Source organism: Delphinapterus leucas, chromosome 6 (genome assembly GCF_059928025.1).
Source record: "Delphinapterus leucas isolate spDelLeu-1000000601 "Yukka" chromosome 6, BTC_Dleu_Yukka2, whole genome shotgun sequence".
Classification (NCBI taxonomy): Eukaryota; Metazoa; Chordata; class Mammalia; order Artiodactyla; family Monodontidae; genus Delphinapterus; species Delphinapterus leucas.
The window spans coordinates 93,493,920-93,515,458 of NC_143134.1; the positions used below are offsets into that span (position 1 = coordinate 93,493,920).

Below are 21,539 nucleotides of genomic sequence, written 5' to 3' on the forward strand. Positions count from 1 at the left end.
TTAATGTACATTACCAAAAAATTAAAATCAGAGAAAAGAACAAAGAAGAAAAAATTAAAATCCTCCTTAATCTTAAACTATACAAACCCTTCTACTATAACTTTTTTTTAATTCAGAAAATTGTGGGCATCCTGTTTTGAGATGTTCTTACATAATTTCTTTGTTTTCAACAAAAATGTTACTAGCTGCTTAGCATTATATCAGATTATGAATACAGCATGCTTTGTTTAATCGTGACTGTGTTGGACATATAAACTAAACAGCCTTTCATATAAGTTTTTGCATATACCTCTAATTTTTATGGCCCTTTAAACATGCTGCCAGGGACTTCCCTGGTGGCGCAGTTGTTAAGAGTCTGCCTGCCAATGCAGGGGACATGGGTTCAAGCCCTGGTCCAGGAAGATCCCACATGCCGTGGAGCAACTAAGCCCATGTGCCGTGACTACTGAGCCTGCGCTCTACAGCCTGCGAGCCACAACTACTGAGCCCACGTGCCACAACTACCGAAGCCCGCGCACCTAAAGCCCGTGCTCCACAACAAGAGAAGCCACCGCAATGAGAAACCCGCGCACCGCAATGAAGAGTAGCCCCTGGTCGCCGCAACTAGAGAAAGCCGATGCGCAGCAACAAAGATGCAAAGCAGCCAAATAAATAAATAAATAGATAGATAGAAAATTTAGAAAATAAATAAAAGATAAATAGAAAATAAATAAAAGAAAATTTAAAAACAAAAACCCAAAAAAAAAAAACATGCTGCCAGATTTCTTGGAATCCAGGAAGGTTTCAGACGTTTGTTTCACCCTTTCAAAAGCAAAAACCAAAAAACTCTCTCCAAACACTTAGGCAAATAATGGTTTTACTAAATTCTAGTTAGTAAGATGGAATTTTGTCGTATTTTTATTGGCTTTGTGTATCTATTTTCTGGATTATTCACTGATGTCCGCTGTCAATTTTTTTTTTTTTTTCTTTTTGCGGTACGCGGGCCTCTCACTGTTGAGGCCTCTCCCGTTGCGGAGCACAGGCTCCGGACGCGCAGGCTCAGCGGTCATGGCTCACGGGCCCAGCCGCTCCACGGCACGTGGGATCTTCCCGGACCGGGGCATGAACCCACGTCCCCTGCATCGGCAGGCGGACTCTCAACCACCGCGCCACCAGGGAAGCCCTCCACTGTCAATTTTTAAATTGGTTTTTCATTTTCTTAGTATTTCTAAAAGGTCTTTATGTAATAAGGATAGTAACCTTTCTCTGTCATATATAATGAACTTTTTTTGTTTACCTTTTAATTCTGTTTCATTTTTTTCTTCTGAGATTTTTTTCTTTGTGGTTTTATGCCAAGAAAAGCTTTTTCCCACTTTAAGATCTAATAAATACATATATTTTCTAATTTTTACTATCTATATTTCGTTATATAGTGAGGTTGGAATTGAATGATTTCTTTTTAGAGAATAAGCAGTTGTTCTAGCCATAAACATGGAATAATCCTGAGCTGCAGTGCTGGCAGTAGGCTTGTGAATAATGGCTTCTGAAGGAGTATAGCATCACTCTCTGGGGTCATACCCAGGGCCTGTGAGCACCTCATCTCCTGGGTCCACAAATTCAAAATGCTATCTTTATTGTTTATTTTCATATATGGGAGTATTTTTAGCATTCTATTCTTTCTCACTGATCTATCTCTACTAATACCTAAATCACATTATCTTTATCATTACTAGCTATTAGTATCTAAGGATATCTAGCCATCTCTTTATTATTTTTCTTTTTTCTCTTCTTTTTAATAAAGTTTGCTTTTTAGAGCAGTTTTAAGTTCACAGCAAAACTGAGCAGAAAGTACAGAGAGTTCCCACATACTCCTACTCCCACACATGTACATACTCCCTAACATCAACACCCAGCTTAGCACGTTTGCTACAATTGATGACCTACGCTGACACATCATTATCACCCAAGTCCAATTTACATCAGGATTCACACCTGGTGTTCTACATTCTGTGGGTTTTCACAAATGTATAATGACTTGTATCCTGCATTGTGTCATACAGAATAGTTTCACTGCCTGTATTAGGGGTCTCCAGAGAAACAGAACCAGTTAGATAGATAGATAGATAGGTAGGTAGGTAGATAGATAGATAGACAAACAGACAGACAGACATATCGGGAGATTTGGTATAGAAATTTGCTCACTTGATTATGGAGGCTGAGAAGACCCACAGTCTGCCATCTGTAAGCTGGAGACCCAGGAAAGTTGGTGGTGTGATTCAGTGAGTCCAAAGGCTTAAGAACAGGAGAGCAGATGCTATGAGTCTGAGTCCAAAGGTTTAGAAACTGAGGGGCTAAGGGTACAAATCCTGGTCCAAGTCTAAAAGCCTGATACACAGGAACACCTGTGTCCAAGGGCAGGCGAAAATGGATGTCCCAGCTCAAGCAAAGAGCACAGAATCACACTTCCTCCACGGTTTTGTTCTATTTAGGCCCTGAACAGACTGGACAGTGCCCACCTGCCTTAGCGAGGGTGATCTTCTTTACTCAGACTACCAACTCAAATGCTAATCTCTTCTGGAGACACCCTCACAGACACACCCAGAAATAATGTTTTATCAGCTATATGGGCATCCCTTATACTAGGCAAGTTGACACATAAAATTAACCATCACACTGCCCTAAAAATCCACTGTGCTCTGTCTATGCGTCACTCTCTTCCCCAAACCCCTGGTAACCACTGAGCCTTTTAGGATCTCCATAGTTTTGCCTTTTTCCAGAAGGTGATATAGTTGGAATTATATAGTATATGGCCTTTTCAGAGTGGCCTCCTTCACTTAATAATATGTATTAGTAATATTCTTGCAAGTAAAGTAATATTTCACTTAATAATATTCTGCATGGCTTGGTAGCTTATTTCTTTTTGGTACACATTTCACTTTTAGCTCATTTTCTTTTAGTTTATTTCTTTTTATTGCTGAATAATATTCCATTGTCTGGGGACTTCCCTGGTGGTCCAGTGGTTAAGACTCCGTGCTTCCACTGCAGGGGGCTGGGGTTCGATCCTTGGTGGGGGAACTAAGATCCCACATGCCATACGATGCAGCCCAAAAAAATAAAATTCCACTGTCTGGATGTACCACAGTTTATCTGTTCACCTACTGAAGGACATCTTGGTTGCTCCAAGTTTGGACAATTATGAATAAAGCTACTATAAACATCCATATGCAGGATGTTGGGTGGACATAAGGTTTTAATTCATTTGGGGAAATACCAAAGAGCAAGATTGCTGGATTGTATGGTAAGAACATGCTCAGTTTCATAAGACACTGCCAGTCTTCCAAAGTGGCTGCACCATTCTGCATTCCACCAGCAATGAATGAGAGTTCCTGTTGCTTGTCACCCACATCAGCATTTGGTGGTGTCAGTGTTTTTGATTTTCACCATTCTAGTAGATGTGTAGTGGTATCTTGTTTTAATTAATTGGTTTTTAATTTTGTTTTGTTTTGGTGTGTGTGAAACATTATAATGGTTATAAGAGTCAGAGCTACACGGAAAGGTTTACTCAGAGAAATGTTGCTCCCTCCTCATCCTACTACTCAGTTTCCATTTCCCTCTTCTTTCTTTCCCTTTCCCACTCCATCCCCATAAGGATCCAATCTCTTCAGTTGCTAGATTATCCTTTCTATATTTCTTTTGTACAAATGAGAAGATACAAGTACATTCTTTCTTTTTTTTTAAAACCATACCAGTTTTTTTGGTTTGATTTTTTTTTTTTAGTTTGGTTGAGTCAGGTCTTAGTTGCAGCAGGCGGGCTCCTTAGTTGTGGCATGTGGGCTTCTTAGTTGTGGCATGCATGTGGGATCTAGTTCCTGGACCAGGTATGGAACCCAGGCCCCCGGCATTGGGAGCGCAGAGCCTTAACCACTGCGCCACCAGGGAAGTCCCAGGTACAAGTATATTTTCTTATATCCTCTTGTTTCTTACATGAAGAGTAGAATAGTTTATATACTCTTTTGCACTTAAGAATAGTTATTTTAAAGTCTGTTTCTGAAAACACAATGTGTGTCTGTTTCATTGTCTATTCTCTCTCCCTCCCTCCCTCTCTCAATTTTGTCTTGTCTCATCTCCCTGTATATTTTTCACTAAGGACTGGATCACTGAATATAAAAAATTAGAGAAATAACTAGAAGCCTAGCATGATATTAATTCCTCCAGGGAGGATTTACATTGGCTTCTCTGAGGCATTCAGGAGCAAGAACAATCCAAGGTCACCTTAATCCAGTTTCCAAAACTGAGATGATATAGAGCTGGGCTTCAGTCCCTGCAAGGTCAATCCATGGCCAGTGGACCCTTTTTCCTAAGACATAGCCTTCCAGAGTCCCAGTCCAAAACAACGCTTCTTGGCAGGATCTGGACTCCAAGTTTTGTCCTCCAAACCTCAAGGAGCCTCATTTCCCCAGGGATGTGTGGCCCCAAATGCCTTGCTCATCTCCTGGTTGCCTGATACGCTTGGATCTTGGCCCCATATTTTTTTCTGCCTTGTTAGCTCTTTGATGCCTTCAAACAGGTAGTTTGTAATATTTTGTTTAACTTTTCTATTGTCCTTTTGGGTGAGTATGCTTCAATTCTGCCATTATGGAAGCAGAAGTTCCTTCACTGTTTTTCACATTGAGACTAAAATTTTTATATGTTGTATGTATATATATATATATTCTTTTCTCAAATTCTAAATTTCTTTTATGTGTTTAATGAGTGCGTGTGTGTGAGTGTGCATACACACTGTCCTATTAGCTAAAATTCTTGTTGATCTAATCTTCCTATTTTCTCTATTAACTGTTCCTCATGGTAGATTGTTTCCTTGTGTATTTTGTAATTTGGGATTGTGAAGTTATTTTCAGGAGGTCCCCTCTGTGCAGCCTGAGTTGAGGTCATGCCATCCTAAAGCAATACTGTGTTTGCTTCTAAGAGGCACCCTGTGATACCGCCATCCTGAGACTAGTGTTTTTTTGTTGTTTTTTTTTTTTTGCGGTACGTGGGCCTCTCACTGTTGTGGCCTCTCCCGTTGCAGAGCACAGGCTCCGGATGCGCAGGCTCAGCGGCCATGGCTCATGGGCCCAGCTGCTTCGCGGTATGTGGGATCCTCCCGGACCGGGGCACAAACCCGCGTCCCCTGCATCGGCAGGCGGACTCTCAACCACTGCGCCACCAGGGAAGCCCCTGAGACTAGTTTTTATATTAATTTTTCCTATGGGTTGAGAATAAATGAATACCAAACCCATGTGAGGCACAGCACTTTGGTTTCAAATTCCCATGCATGACTCTTTACCCCATCCTGAACCTAAGCTGAGACAAATTTCCTTGTCATCTCCCAGTGCTGGGAAGATATTTTATCTGGACCATCATTTCCCAAGGGTCTACCACCTCAAGAGTCCTGGCTTCATGCAGGGTCCTGTTTCCAGTTAACTTTCTGCCTGCAAGGTTCATTCTCTGTTCTTATCTGGATGTTAAAACAACCAGTTATTTAATAAGGCCAGCCGTTGCCCCACTTCACCGCTACCACTTGCCCGACAGTCGCTGGACCAGCTCACAAGCTTATCACTTGGGTTCTCAGTTTTCCCCTTGTTTTTGGCCCCCAGGAATTTCCTTTATTTTCTTGAAGGCACTGTGGTGCTTTTAAAGTAATGTTTATTATAAATATTTTAGTCAGCATTTCTAGGTACTTTTTTATAATATCTTTTTTTTAAATTTTATTTTATTTTTGGCTGCATTGGGTCTTCCTTGCTGCGCATGGGCTTTCTCTAGTTGCAGTGAGCAGGGGCTACTCTTACTTGCGGTTCTTGGGCTTCTCATTGCAGTGGCTTCTCTCGTTGCAGAGCATGGGTTCTAGGCGTGCAGACTCAGTAGTTGTGGCACACGGGCTCTAGAGCACAGGCTCAGTAGTTGTGGCGCACGGGCTTAGTTGCTCCGTGGCATGTGGGATCTTCCTGGACAAGGGGTCGAACCTGTGTCCCTTGCATTGGCAGGTGGATTCTAAACTGCTGCGCCACCAGGGAATAGGTCTTTTTTTTTTTAATATTTATTTGGCTGAACCGGGTCTTAGTTGCGGCATGTGCGGGATCTTTTAGTTGCGGCACGGCTCGAACTCCGGCCCCCTGCATTGGGAACGCAGGGTCTTAACCACTGGACCACCGGGGAAGTCCCATTTCTAGGTATTTGTAGGGGAAGGCTTTCAGGTTATCTAACCTACTGTTGCTAGAAATAGAAGTTAAACAATTTTTTCCTAATCGTAATCAGCACTATCATGGTGATACAAGAGGACAAGTCTGAATTTTTTTTTTTTTTTTTTTTGTGAACAGTGAGCAGAACTGCCCTACTATGCAAGTTTTGGACAATAAAGATTCTTCCCCTTCTTCCTTGTCTCCCCAAGAAACATCCAGAGAACATTCTAAAGGCCGATCTGCCTGTGTCCACTTCAGCCCCAGCGAAGGCAGTGATGGAAACAGGCGTCCAGGAGCCTCCTCTGTCGAGAAGTCCAGAGGTGAGACAGTTGGCGAGCAGCAGTGTGACAAGGGGAAAGGCTCCTTGAAGCAGCCCTCCTGTGTCAGGGCGTCTGGGCCTGCTGAGGAAGGAGAGGACCCCAGTTGGGCAGCTGCAAGCCTTCCACAGCAGGACGGCCACTGGAAGCCCAGCCGGCGGCAGGATGCAGCACCCAAGGCCAAATGTGCCTCCCAGAAAAGGCGCAGCCAGGAGCTCAGAGGAGGGAGGCGCTCCCCGGCTGGGTCCAGCCGGCCTGGCAGTGCCAAGGGGGAGGCCGTCCATGCTGGGCAGAGTCCTCTCCACCACCGGATGCCAAGAAACACAGTGACGCAGGACAAGCTCGCAGGAGGGAGCTACTCAGATTTGCCATCGAGCACAGAGGTGTTGAGGTCAGGAGTCAGGAAGCTGGGTACATCCGCCCTGTTGGAGGACACTCAGCTATCTAAGGAGACTGATCCAGCACGTGGTCCCCCCTCTGGGCAGAGTGTGAATATTGACCTTCTCCCCGTAGAGCTGCGGCTGCAGATAATCCAGAGAGAAAGAAGCAGGAAAGAGCTGTTTCGCAAAAAGAACAAGGCAGCAGCGGTCATCCAGCGGGCCTGGAGAAGGTAGGAAGATGGGATGCCACAGCATCTTTTTGGCTCTGTGTCTGTCCTAATACCCCTGATGTGATACCCCCTGTGCTCTGTGATACTTTCTAGTGAATTCCATGTGCTGGCATGACAAGGCCAATTTTATTGAGCCAACCCATGAGAGTCACACATGTGTATATCTTAGTAATTTATATTGGGTAAGCTATTTGGAAGGTGTTTTTACCCAGAAAGATAGGAAAGTACCCAGGATAGCCTGGTGTAAATGAAAAACCATGAAGCCTAAGTTTCAGGTGAAGCTCTAAGAGGTTATCTGACCTTGAGCAAATCATTCAGCCTCCCTGACCCTCAGTTTCCTCCTCTGTAAAATGGGATTTAACAGTTGCCACACCCGTCCTGTTCATGTGACAGGTTGCTAGAATGAGATAACGTGTGCTTTGTAAATTCTAAAGCACTACACATTTAAGGTATTTCATCTTCCTTCTTTACTACACAGGAATTAGATACAGTGGATTAAGTGACTGAAATTTATCACAAAAACCTGTGTGAGCCTCAATCAAGCTCAGAATGTGGGGTAGGAGCTGGGAGTGGTGGAGGAGGCTTACCGAAACCCTGAGGTGAACACCCTCAGGGGGTAATTCTGGGAGGACTGGAAGAGTGCTGTGCTACAAGTTTTCACATATCTCACAGTCTCCTTCACACTGCAGGCCCCAGGAGGGCCTCCATCCAGATTAGGCCTTTCAGTGATGACCACGCCCAGGGGAGGGCCGGACCGTCGGCCCCAGGTGGGGGTCATGTGGTCTCCATCTCCGGAGAGAGGGAGTTTTACGGGGGAACAAAGCAAGCAGATCACTGCGAGTGCAGGTGTGCCTCTGTCAGGAGATAAAAGGGCCAAAGAAACCCTGCTGTTGGCAGAGGGAGAGCTGAGCGGCTTGTGAGGTCCAGGGAGAGGCCTCAGGGACTGTCATGCCAAAGTCTCCTAACCCAGAGCCAAGCGACCTGCACGGCCTTCGCTATAGTGCATCCTCACATCTGTTCAGGCTCGTGGCTGTTTACAAAGTCGTCTCATGCCTGACCCCTTTGCTCTCCCAACCAGCGCCAGGAAGCCATCACGATAGGGATCAGCATCCCTGTTTTTCAGACAAGCAATGGTCTCAGGAAAAAAGACCTGTCCTGATGGTCAGACCCAGCACTCGAAGTTCTTTCTGACTTGAGTCCAGGGGCCTTTCCCTTACATTCTCAGTAAAGGTAGTGCCTGCTGTGGTCAAAATAATGGAGGCGGAGGCCGACCTTGCACTCTGGAGGACAGGCTGCCTGGATGGTCTCTCATGCATGAAGGTGATGTTGTTATGGGGGATGTTGTTGTTAGCACTGTTACTGATACTGGTAGTTGAATTCGTCAGGCACTTGGGCCGGACACTGATCTAAGCAGTTGTACGTGTATTAACTCGTTGAAATCCTGTCACCCTGTGAGGGATACAGGGATTACTGTTCTCTCCCCATTCCACGCGTGAGGAAACTGAAGCACAGATAGGTTCATCAACCTCAGGCTCCAGAGACAGCGCTGGCCTGCAGCTGAGACCGTCGGCCTCTGAAGCCACAGATGGGAAGGGCCCCTGCTCCCCCTCCTTGGGGCGTTCTGCCGGGACGTGCACCGGCTACCATCCCAGAGGAACTTTTTGTGAAGTATTTCAGCTGACACCTGGGGTCCAAACAAGCCCACGAGGTTTGCCACGTCAGGCCCCACAGCTGCTCCCCAGCTGCAGTGCCTCCCCATCACACTGTCCTTTGACTCCTTTGAAGAGTCAGCAGCTGACAGGTCCTGTCAGTAAGTGTCCATAGCAGCAAATGAGCCTTCAGTCATTCCCCCCAAGAACAGTGGACTCATAGTCTGTGCACCTATCTGGGGAGGCAATTACACAGGCCCCCTCTGGCTGCACCACTGTGCAATTCCGAGTCCCGGGACATCGACTCCCACAGGGTTTCTGGGAAGCTGCACACCGTGGCAAGTCCTGTGTCTGGTGACAGTAAAAATCCGTTTATTGATTCTGCTATGGCCATATATGTCTTCCATTTGAAGCACAGGAGCCCTAAGTGCTGTCCGGGGACAGTGTGTGGTGTCCGACAGCAAACCTCAGGGGCACCGAGGGCTGGAGCTGGGAACGGGGCTTGGCACACGACCTCCCACAAATGCAGGCCGCCATCACAGGAGACGTGCCCGGGGGCGGCGGGGAGGCAGGCTGACTGGAAAACGCACAGGATGGGGTGAGCAGATTGAACCTGGGGCCCAGAGAAAATGAAGCTTTGTCTAAGCGTCTGAGTTTTATTACCAGTCAAGACTTGACTATTTTAAAGGTTGAAACTGGATACTGGACAAGCTAGGCTGGGCTGGAAAGTTGCTGTGGTGAAGAGGAGTTGCTGTGTAAGGCAGTTCCCATCGGGTCCTCTCCAGCATGTTCTGAGGTGAATAAACAAGGTTAGGCTAGACCATAACAAGCGCCCTGCACCCCGGGCTGAAAGGGATGATTGGGTGTGCTCGGATTCTCCGCAAACCAGGCGCGCACATTCTCCCTGAGAAGGGGAGAACAGAGGCTGTGACTGACCACTAGGACCGTGAGACACAGCCTCGGTCTCCATACCAGGGTCGATGAGGTGGCAGCTGTGCCCCCCGAAAGCCGGAGCTGTTAGAGCTTCAGCCAACAACCCAGGCTTCCTGACAAGTCCTCTGCCCACAGAGCGGGGCTGTGGAAGAACTGACTGCAGAGCGGTATTGTCCTGTTAACTCTCGCTTCTCTCTACACTTGGCTTTTTGGAAATGTGGTACATGTTCTAGTAAAGGGGTGCCATGGTTTGTCACGCTCCAGGAAAAGAAAGGAAGAATTATGTAGTTCGACTGAAATCAGCCTTTAGAGCAGGCGGGAGGGGCTGCCCCAAGCACTGCAAGGAGCTTCGAGCATTTGGGAAGAAGGTTATGTCCCGGTTGGTGTATTGTAAGATCAGGCACAGGGCCTGCTGCTCTCTGCACCCTGTAGGCTCACCAGTAGTTAATCAGCCATGGATCATGAACACTGGTGCAGCTTTCCTTAGGAGGCTCCGAAACATCTGTGCTCAATAAGAGGTTTGGGAGTGCACATGGGATAAACACCATCACAAAAGCATTAGAGGTAAATATAGCCATCATCCTGGTGCCCCTCCCCTCTCTCCCACCCCAGGCTCTGCCCTCCAACACATTGATCTTAGTAAAATTCAGCTCTTACATTTGTCACTATTCTTAAAACCCCCTGATCATCCCCACCAAGTCCTCAGCAGTATTTGGCTGTTGGACCAGACAGCCCTGATTTGGAAAGTTGGCCTCTCCTAGCTCTAGCTGTTCGCCTTTTCCCCCCAATTTTTATTGTGATAGAATTGACATATGGCACTGTATAAGTTTAAGGTGTACAGCATGGATTTACATATACTGTGAAATGATTACCACAATAAGTTTAGTTAACATCCGTCATCTCACACAGATAAAAAGGATATTCTTCCTTGTGATGAGAACTCTTAAGATTTACTCTTTAACAGCTTTCATATATACCATAAAGCAGTGTTAGCTACAGTCATCATGCTGTACGTTACATCCCCGGTACTTATTTGTCTTACAACTGGAAATTTGCACCTTTTGATCACTTTCATCCAATTCCCCTCCTCTAATAACCACAAATCTGATTTCCTTTTCTATGAGTTTGTTTTTTTTTGGTTTTGTTTTTGAAGATTTCACGTGTAAGTGAAATAATACAGTAGTTGTCTTTCTCTGATTTATTTCACTTAGCATAATGCCCTCAAGGTCCATCCATGTTGTTGCAAATGGCAGGATTTCCTTCTTATTTTAGGCTGAATAATATTCTACTGTGTGTATATATAAATATATATAATAATCTAATGTGTGTGTGTATATATATATATATTCCACAACTTCTTTATTTGTTCATCCATCAGTGGACACTTAGGTTGTTTCCATGTTCTGGCTATTGTAAATAATACTACTATGAACATAGGGGTGCAGATGTCTCTTCATTTCCTTCAGATATATACCCTGTAGTGGGATTGCTGGATCATATGGTAGCTCTATTTTTAATTTTTTGAGAAACCTCCATAGTGGCTGCACCAATTTACATTCTCACTAACAGTGCAGGAGGGTCCCGTTTTCTCCACATTCTCACCAGCACTTTTCTCTTGTCTTTTTGATGACAACTGTTCTAATGGATGTGATATCTCATTGTGGGTTTTTTTATAGATTTACTTTTATTTTTGGCTGCGTTGGGTCTTCATGCTGCACGGAGGCTTTCTCTAGTTGCAGTGAGCAGGGGCTACTCTTCGTTGTGGTGCGCGGGCTTCTCAGTGCTGTGGCTTCTCTTGTGGAACCCGGGCTCTAGGCACACGGGCTTCAGAAGCTGTGGCGTGCGTGCTCAGCAGTTGTGGCGTACAGGCTTAGTTGCTCCACAGCATGTGGGATTTTCCTGGACCAGGGATCAAACCTGTGTCCCCTGCATTGGCAAGCAGATTCTTAACCACTGCGCCACCAGGGAAGTCCCTCTCACTGTGATTTTGATTTGCATTTCCTTGACGATTAGTGATGTTGAACACCTTTTTATATACCTGTTGGCCATCTTTATATCTTGGGAGAATTTCTATTCAGGTTCCTTGCACATTGGATTATTATTATTATTATTTGCTATCTAGTTGTATGACTTCTTTATATACTTTGGATATTAACCTCTTATCATATACATGGTTTGCAAATATTTTTTTTTGCATTTGTAGGTTGCCTTTTTTATTCTGTTGATCATTTCTTTTGCTGTGCAGAAGCTTTTTAGTTTGATGTAGTCCCACTTATTTTTTATTTTGTTGCTTATGCTTTAAGTGTTGTATCTAGGAGATCACTGCAAAGACCCACGTTACGGAACTTTTTCCTGTGTTTTCTTCGAGGAGTTTTGTGGTTTCTGGTCTTTTATTTAAGTCTTTAATCCACTTTGAGTTAATTTCTGTGAGTGGTGTAAAATAGGGTTCTAGTTTCATCCTTTCACATGTGAATATTTAATTTTCCCAGTACCATTTACTGAAGAGACTGTCTTTTCTCCATTGAGTATTCTTGGTTCCCTTGTCAAATATTAGTTGACTCTTTATATATGGGTTTATTTCTGGGCTCTAAATTCTGTTCTGTTGGTCTATGTGTCTATTTTTATTCCATTTATGCTGTTTTGATTACTATAGGTTTATAGTGTAGCTTGAAATCAGGAAGTGTGATGCTTTATTCTTCTTTCTCAGGATTGCTTTGGCTATTCAAGGTCTTTTGTGTTTCTATATAAATTTTGGTATTATTCTACTTCTGTTTTTTTTCCCATATTTATTATTTATTTATTTGGCTGTGCCGCGTCTTGGTTGCGGCATGCAGGATCTTTAGTTGCAGCATGTGGGATCTTTAGTTGCGGCATGTGGTATCTTTTAGTTGCGGAATGCAAACTCTTAGTTGCGGCATGTGGGATCTAGTTCCCTGATCAGGGATCAAACCCGGGCCCCCTGCATTAGGAGCGTGGAGTCTTAAGCACTGGAACACCAGGGAAGTCCCTCTAATTCTGTTTATTTTTTTTAAAAGCCATTGGAATCTTGATAGGGATTGAATCTATAAATGGCTTTGGGTAGCATAGATATTTTAACAATATTAATTCTTCCAATCCATGAACACGGAATACCCTTCCATTTATTTGCATTTTCTTTTTTTTTTTTTTTTTTTTTGCGGTACGCGGGCCTCTCACTGTTGTGGCCTCTCCCGTTGTGGAGCACAGGCTCCGGACGCACAGGCTTAGCGACCATGGCTCACGGGCCTAACTGCTCTGCAGCATGTGGGATCTTCCCGGACTGAGGCACGAACCCGTGTCCCCTGCATTGGCAGGCGGACTCTCAACCACTGCGCCACCAGGGAAGCCCTATTTGTATTTTCTTCAGTTTCTTTCATCAATGTCTTGTAGTTTTCAGGGTAGAGATTTTTTCACCTCCTTGGTTAAACTTACTCCTAAGTATTTTATTGTTTTTGATGCTACTGTAAATGGAATTCTTTTATTTATTTTTCACATCACTCTTAATGTATAGAAACACTACTGATTTTGTATATTAATTTTGTATCCTGCACCTGTACTGAAGTTGTTGATTAGATCTAACAGTTTTGTGAAGTATTTAGGATTTTCTATATATAAAATCATGTCATCTGCAAATGAAGACAATTTTAATTCTTCGTTTCCCATTCTGATTCCTTTTTTGTTTTTCTTGCTTGATTGCTCTGGCTAGGACTCGTAGTATTTTGTTGAAAAGGAGTGGTGAGTGTAGGCACCCTTGCCTTATTCCTGATCTTAGAGGAAACACTTTCAACCTTACCCCATTGAGTATGATGTTAGCTGTGGGCTTGTCATATATGCCTTTTATTATGTTGAGGTATGTTCCTTCTATACTGAATTTGTTAAGGGTTTTTATCATGAACAGATGTTGGATTTTGTCAAATGCTTTTTCTGTGTCTTTTGAGATGATCATATGATTTCTTTCATTCTATTAATATGATATATCACATCGATTTATGTGCGTATGTTGAACCATCCTTGCATTCCAGGAATAAATCCTGCTTGACCATGGGGAATGATCCTTTTAATTTGCTGCTGAATTTGGTTTGCTAGTATTTTATTGAGAAATTTTGCATCTGTATTCATCAGGGATATTGGCCTATACTTTTCTTGTAGTGGAATTTTTTTCTAGCTTTGGTGTCAGGGTAATGTGGGCTCATGAAGTGAGTTTGGGATTGTTCCCTCCTCTTCAAATTTTTTGAAGAATTTGAAGGATTGACATTCTTCTTTGAATGTTTAGTAAAATTCATCAGTGAAGCCATCTGGTCCTGGACTTTTCTTCATTAGGAGATTTTTGATTACAAATTCAATCTTCTTACTCTTTATTGGTCTGTTCAGATTTTTTATTTCTTCCTGATTCAGTCATGGTAGGTTGGTTGTTTCTAAGAATTTCTCCATTTCTTTTAGGTTGTCTAGTTTGTTGGTATATAGTTGTTTACAGTAGCCTCTTATGATCCTTTGTATTTCTGTGGTATCAGTTGCAGTGTTTCCTTTTCCATTTATGATTTTGTTGCTTTGAATCCTTTTTTTCCCTTCTTGGTTTGTATAGCTAATTGCCAATTTGGTTCACCTTTTCAAAGAACCAACTTAGGGGCTTCCCTGGTGGTGCAGTGGTTGAGAGTCTGCCTGCCGATGCAGGGGACATGGGTTCGTGCCCCAGTCCGGGAAGATCCCACATGCCACAGAGCGGCTGGGCCCGTAAGCCATGGCCGCTGAGCCTGCGCGTCTGGAGCCTGTGCTCCGCGATGGGAGAGGCCACAACAGTGAGAGGCCCGCGTACCGCAAAAAAAAAAAAAAAAAAAAAAAAAGAACTTAGCTTTTTAAATCCTTTCTATTGTTTTCCTGTTCTCTATGTCATTTATTTCTGCTCTAATCTTTATTATTTCCTTTCTTCTAACTCTGGGCTCAGTTTGTTCTTGTTCTAGTTCCTTAAGGCATACAGTTAGACTGTTTATTTGAGATCTTTCTTATTTCTTAATGTAGGCATTTATTGCTATGAACTTCCCTCTTAAAATTACATTTGCTGCATCTCCTAAGTTTTAGTATGTAGAGTTTCTATTTGCAATTTGTCTCAAGATACCTTTTAAGTTTCCCTTTCAGTTTCTTCTTTGATCCATTGGTTGTTCAGGAGAGTGTTTAATTTCCATGTATTTATGAGTCTTCCAATTTCCCTCCTATTATTGATTTCTAATTTCATACCATTATGATCAGAGAAGATATTTGGTATGATTTCAATCTTCTTGAATTTGCTAAGACTTGTTTTGTGGCCTAACACATGATTTATCCTAGAAAATGTTCCATGTGCACTTGAAGAATGTTTTTTCTGATTGTTGGATAACTATTCTCTATATGTCTGTTATGTCCATTTGGTCTATAGTGTTCGAATCCACTGTTTCCTCTTTGACCCTTTGAGTGATTTATCCATTGCTGAGTGTAGGGTATTAAAGTCCCTAGCTATTACTGTTTATTTCTTCTGTTAGCTTTGGTAGTTTTGCTTTGTATATTTAGGTGATCTGATGTTGGGTGCATAAATATTTACAATTGTTATATCTTCCGGATGGATTGACCCCTTTATCATTATGTAATGACCTTCTTTGTTTCTTTATAACATTTTTTTTTTTTTAATGCGGTACGCGGGCCTCTCATTGTTGTGGCCTCTCCCGTTGCGGAGCACAGGCTCCAGACGCGCAGGCTCAGCGGCCATGGCTCACGGGCCCAGCCGCTCCACGGCATGTGGGATCTTCCCGGACCGGGGCACGAACCCGTGTCCCCTGCATCAGCAGGCGGACTCTCAACCACTGCGCCACCAGGGAAGCCCTCTTTATAACATTTTTAAAGTCTGTTTTGTCTGATATAATTATAGTTACCCCTGCTTTTTTTGTTTTTGGGTGTGTTTTTTGGTTACCATTTGCTTGAAATATCCTCATTTCTTCACTGTGTGTGTGGGTGTTTAAAGCTAAAATGAGTCTCTTGAATATAATGTATCATTGGATCTTGTTTTTTGTTTTTTTTAATCCATTCAGCCATTCTGTCTTGATTGGAGGAATTAATCCATTTATGTTTAAAGTAATTATTGGTAGGTAAGGACTTACTATTGCAATTTGTTAATTGTCTTCTGGCTGTTCTGTTGATCCATTGTTCCTCATTTCTTATCCTGCTATCTTTTCTGTGTGTTTTGATGCCTTTTGGTATCAGTCTGCTTTGACTTCTTTATCATGTTCTTTGGTGTAATTAGTACAGGTTTTTCCCTTGTGGTTACCATGAAGCTTACATAAAGTATCTTAAAATATCTTAAAATAACACCCTATTTTAAACTGTTAACTTATCTTCAATAGCACTGCTAAATATTATACTTCTCCCTCTTCACATTTTAGATTATTTATGTTACAGTTTACATAAATATTTCTTATATTGCACGTCCAATAAAGCTTACTGTCATTATGGTTATTTTTGCTACTTTTTTTTTACTTTTAAACTAGAGTTGTATGTTAATTATGCACCACCATTACCATATTGCAGAATCTAACTTTGACTGTATGTTTACTATTACCTGTGAGTTTTACACTGCTTTAAGATGATTAATGTCCTTTTACTTTACTCCCTTTAGCATTTTCTGTAAGGCAGGTGTGGTGGTGATGAACTCCCTCAGCTCTTATTTGGGAAAGTATTTATCTCTCCTTAATTTCTGAAAGAGAACTTTGTTAGGTATAGTATTCTCGGTTGATAGTCTTTTTCTTTCAATGTTTTGTTTTGTTTTTGCAGTACGCGGGCCTCTCGCTGTTGTGTCCTCTCCCGTTGCGGAGCACAGGCTCCGGACGCACAGGCTCAGTGGCCATGGCTCATGGGCCCAGCCGCTCTGCGGCATGTGGGATCTTCCCGGACCGGGGCACGAACCCACGTCCCCTGCACTGGCGGGCGGACTCTCAACCACTGCGCCACCAGGGAAGCCCTCTTTCAACGTTTTGAACGTGTCATCCCATTCTTTCCTGAAAAGTTCCTGACAAGAAATCTGTTTATAGTCTTATGGGAGTTCACTTGTATGTAACTTCTCTTTTTTCTGTTTGCAAAATTATTTTTGTCTTTGACTTTTAATAATTATAATGTGTCTCAGTGTAGTCCTACTCTGGTTCAACCTATTTGAGGTCCTTTGAGCCTCATGGGTCTGGATGTCTATTTCTCTTCTCAGGTTTGGGACGTTTGCAGCCATTATTGCTTTAAATATACTTTCTGTCCCTTCTGGAATTCCCATAATGCAGATACTGTTTCTTTTGTGTCCCATACGTCTCCCATAGGCTTTTTTTACTTCTTTTTTTCTTATTGCCTTCTCTGGATAATTTCAAATGTCCTGTCTTCTAGGTCACTGATTCATTCTTCTGCATCGTTAAGTGTGCCTTTGAAGCTATTGATTTCTTCAGTTCAGGCATTTTATTTTTCAGCTCCAGGATTTGGCTTTTTTTTTGATAGTTTTTATTTTTTAGAACTTTTTCTCATTTTGTTTATGCATTGTTTGTCTAATTTTGTTTAGTGAACTATAAGATCACACAGACAACTAAACTTGTTTAAGAGAATTCTGAATTCTTTGTCTGACAGTTCACAGATCTCCATTTCTGTAAGGTCAGTTTTCAGAGCTTTTTAAAGTTTCCTTTGGTGTCATGTTTACCTGTTTTTGTTTTTTCATTTTTTTGTATCCTTGATTCCTTATGTTGGCATCTGTGCATTTGAATAAGCAGGCTCCTCTTCCAGGTTTGCTTTGGCAGAGAGCAAACTGAACTCTTCAACAGTCAGCTCCGTTTGGGTTTCTGGATGTGTCTGCTGGTAATGTATTTGAGCAGGTGGGGCTTGCTGTCTCTTTGGGGGCAGGGCCACTGCCCAAACTCTGAGGTTGTGGAGCAGGGGGTGGGAGGAGGAGGGTGCTGCCACTGCTGACTGCGAACAGTTGGACAGGACTGTTGGTTTGGTTTCCTCCTCAAGTGAGGCTACAGGATGGGCTCCGCGGTTGCCCGGGCTCTCTGATCAGGCTTACTTAGACAGCCGGGACTGGGCACTACACTCAGCAGTAGGCAGGGGTATGATTTAGTTTCCTTGCTCTGGTGGGACAGCAGGACAGGCCCAGGGCCTGCATAGCTCATTGTTCAGGGACCCAAATTGGGTAAAAGACTGTGCACTGAATTCCCTGGCCAGACACAGCCACTAGCTCTATTCTGGGGCGGAGTGGGGGAGCCACGGGCTGTGCTCTCTTCAAGTGCTACGGTAAGAAAGGTTGATGGGTGGGCTACAAAGCTTCTTGTGTGCTCTGGTGAGCTTCCCTGCTTGGACAGGCTGAAGGCTGTATTCAGCAATGGCTGGGGCTATGAATTACTTTTCCTGCCCAGGCAGAGTGGGGGAAACTGGTTCCAAAGGTGGCGAGCCTCTTTGTTTGTGGTCTTGATTCAAACTGGCCTGCTTCCCCAAGTTTCCTGGCTGAACAATGCTATTGGCTTTATTCTGTGGATGATCGGCTCTGCCTACTGTACACCCTTCCTGAGCACTGCTGGACGGGCTACGCAGCTTCCAGGTGGTCTGGCCAGCCTTCCTGATCAGGTAGGGGCCAGGTAGGAGCTACACTCAGCCATGGGCTGGGCTATGACTCAACTCCCCTGACACAGCTTCCACAATGTAGCCCAGCCTCCCATCCTCCTTCCCTTACCAAATACATAATGCTTCACACACATCTCACTTTAACATTCCTGCACAAATGCATCTACCTCTGCTCATGCCAGTTCTGCTACTTAAAATGCCCTTCCCTGCCTAGCAAGCTCCTACTCATCCCTTAAAACCCAGCACAAATATCAGCCATCTAGCTCTTTGCTCTCACATAGTACTTCTCATACTGCATTTGTTTACACATTGGCCTGTCCCACTTTGAGGGCAAGGACCCATCTGATTGATTCCTAGTTCAGGAAGTACTGATGGACAAAGACAGAATTCAATATTCAACATACTGCCAGTGAAATTAGGAATGGGAGCTTGACTGAATCTCCCAAGAGTTCAGCAACTACTCTTCCTATAGCTTCTAGGAACTTTAAGGAACATTGGTTTTCTCAATATTGTGATCTTAAAGTCTCTCCCCTCCTCTGACCCCACCAGCTACCAGCTCAGGAAGCACCTGTCCCACCTTCTGCACATAAAGCAGCTTGGAACCAGAGATATGGACAGATGGAACCGAGAGTACATGGCTTTGATCCTCCAGGTTTGGAGGAAGGAACTGGAACTGAAACCCCCAAAGGCCATGGCAGTAAGCAGGACCACCAAGAGTCCACCCAAGGGCAGCTCAGGCACCAAGCCCACCAGGCACTCAGTGCTCAAGCAGATCTACGGTAACTGTCCTTCTGGGTACTTTGTAGTTTACAACAAGCACCCCCAGAGTGTGTCACATCAGAATTTGAAAACAGGATTTAATTACATTGGGCAAACCTCCATTCAGGTAGGAACTTTATTAAACTTCCAGGCACCAACAGAATTCTCATCATTATTAGTGCCTCCCTTCCAGCAATTCTGGGTCAGAATTGGTTTCATGAGGTATTCTGGTATCTCACCCGAGAAAGCCTTACAGCCAAGAGATTGTCTGCTGGGCTTCATGACTGAAAGCCTCACCACAGCAACCACTCTAGGCTGCTGCCTGTTTTCCCTAAAATTCTCCATTTAGAGGACTCCAGGCCCAGGCAGACCCTGCCTGCCTCACACTGACCTTCCCTATGCTTAGATAGTACAGAGTGGCCTGTCTGTGGGAATACCCCAGATCCAAGCCCTACAGTACATACTTGTTTAGCAGATGAACAGCTGCATACTGAAACACTTTCAGCTCTGCAAAGTGCCCATCCAAATAAACTCAGAGAACAGGACTGGCTAGCTCCCCAGTGGAAAAAAAAGTTAAGTCAGGGCACCCTTACAAACAGATCTGTGGCCCTGGCAGCAAAATCTGCAGACTTGGCCCGGGCAGGCCTATGTAGTTTTTCCACACCATACCTAATCTATCTTGGCAGACACCTGCAAGCTCAAGCCTTCACCTTAATTAAGAATTCAGAACTTGGTCAGGCCACAGTTGTCATTGGTCAGAAATAGATGATCACTGTTGGTTGATTTCAGGTTCTCAAGAAGGAAAAGTACATCAGCCCACAAGATCTTCAAAAGCCCATTCTGTGCTGGGTCTCAACTCAGGTAAGGCAGCCACTGCATGGGCAAAGCAGAGTGGGGAGACCATGTGGGGAAACAGTTCCTTTTTGTTTCATCCCCAAAGGTGGAAGACAATAGAACAGACTGCCAGGGGTTCCAAGAGTCATTTGATTTCAGGATTACATGTGTTCTTCATCCCCCTTTCATGGAATTACCACTGTAATAAACATCTCTTCTCCATAAGAGGCAAGTTATTTTTGCAACCAAAAGCTTAATAACATTACCTCCAGCAGAAACAATACGTGGCACCTATTACTGATCACTGTTACATACTTGTTCACATACAGGAGGGGGAAACACAAATACTGTCATTCTTCAAAGTAATATCTTGGGAGTTCTTGCTCTGTTTTGGTTTCACATTAAGGTCCTCCATCTCCTTCCCAAAGATGGGAAGAAGCCCCTTGACCATAGATTCTGACTTTTGCCTTTTAGGGCCCCCTAAGGAGGCATTTAATATTTTAATATTTAATAGCATGTCCAGCTCAGGCTCAACTGTGCACACTTCCACTCATACAGGAGCAGCTCAGGGAACTTTCTTTTTAGCCACAAGACAAGGCTGTTTTACTCAGGGCCCCTTCATTCATGCCAGAATTAAATTTGGGTGATAAGTTCAGTGCTGTCAGCAGTTAATGCCAGGTCCAGTGTTTCTCATGGGTGGTTATGGCAACACACTCCCCCCAGTCCCTGATCCACAGTCATCCTGCAGGAACAGAGCACAGCTGGGAAGGTGAACAATGACTGTCAGCGTGAACTTTAACATTCATTTATTTTTGATGGGGGGAAAACCAAGAGGTGGGGGGACAGTAAGTACTGCCAAAGCTTTAATAAGAGTTGGGCAACTCATGTAATATAGACAGGCTAATCAGGGGCAATTAGAGACTTTCAAAGGAATCAGGCCCATGGTTCTAGGTTTAAAACAAAACAAACCTCTAGTGACACTTGAGTGAATTAAAGAATAGTTTCAAAAACACACTGTCAGATAAAACTACTTAAGAAGTAGCATTTAGATAATCAGATATTAAAATGAGATAATCAGAGCATTTTTTACTTTGTCTCAAAAGTCCAGGACTATCAAATCTTTAAAAATGAAGGTGATTAGTGGCATAAAGGGTTTTAGTTAAAGGACTCACAGTTAAAGGACAGAATAAATAAAAGAAATAATGGTTTCTTAGGACGTCATATAAACTATCAGCTTGTTTGTCCTACACTGGCTTGAAAACAGATGAGGACCAAAATCTTTTCCTAAACCTAAGCTTGGGGGACAAAGGTTTTATGAGGCCCACCTACCCACATTAACCATTAACCTGTGACTAAGTCTTGATGGTCACCAGAGCTGCTAGCTAGTTAGCTGCAGCCTGTGTTTTATACAGAATACAGTCTATAAATTTCCATGAAATGGGCATGACACGGACATACATATAAGGAAGTTTCTGCAGTGCAGAATCACAGACGGCAAATGGAACCAAGGACAAACCATTCATTTGTCTTTACCTTGAATAGAAATTTTTGCTTTGAGAATCCCACGAGGTTAAGGATCTTTGGATTTTGCTCACTGTTCTACTTAGCTTTA

The 21,539-nt window shown here is 43.5% G+C and overlaps 1 protein-coding gene across 4 annotated transcripts in view; it reads left to right on the forward strand.

Moving 5' to 3' along the window:
• Positions 1-21,539, forward strand: part of INVS (inversin) — a 136,630-nt gene that overhangs the window by 112,223 nt on the left and 2,868 nt on the right. The window contains exons 14-17 of one of the 4 annotated variants that reach the window (XM_089913449.1): positions 6,407-7,124; positions 18,884-19,113; positions 19,883-19,954; positions 20,034-21,200. In XM_089913449.1, the coding sequence (XP_089769575.1) occupies positions 6,407-7,124; positions 18,884-19,113; positions 19,883-19,954; positions 20,034-20,047 (1,034 nt within the window). In that variant the 3' untranslated portion in view covers positions 20,048-21,200. The other 3 variants (XM_022600295.3, XM_089913450.1, XM_089913451.1) reach the window with 3 other exon arrangements.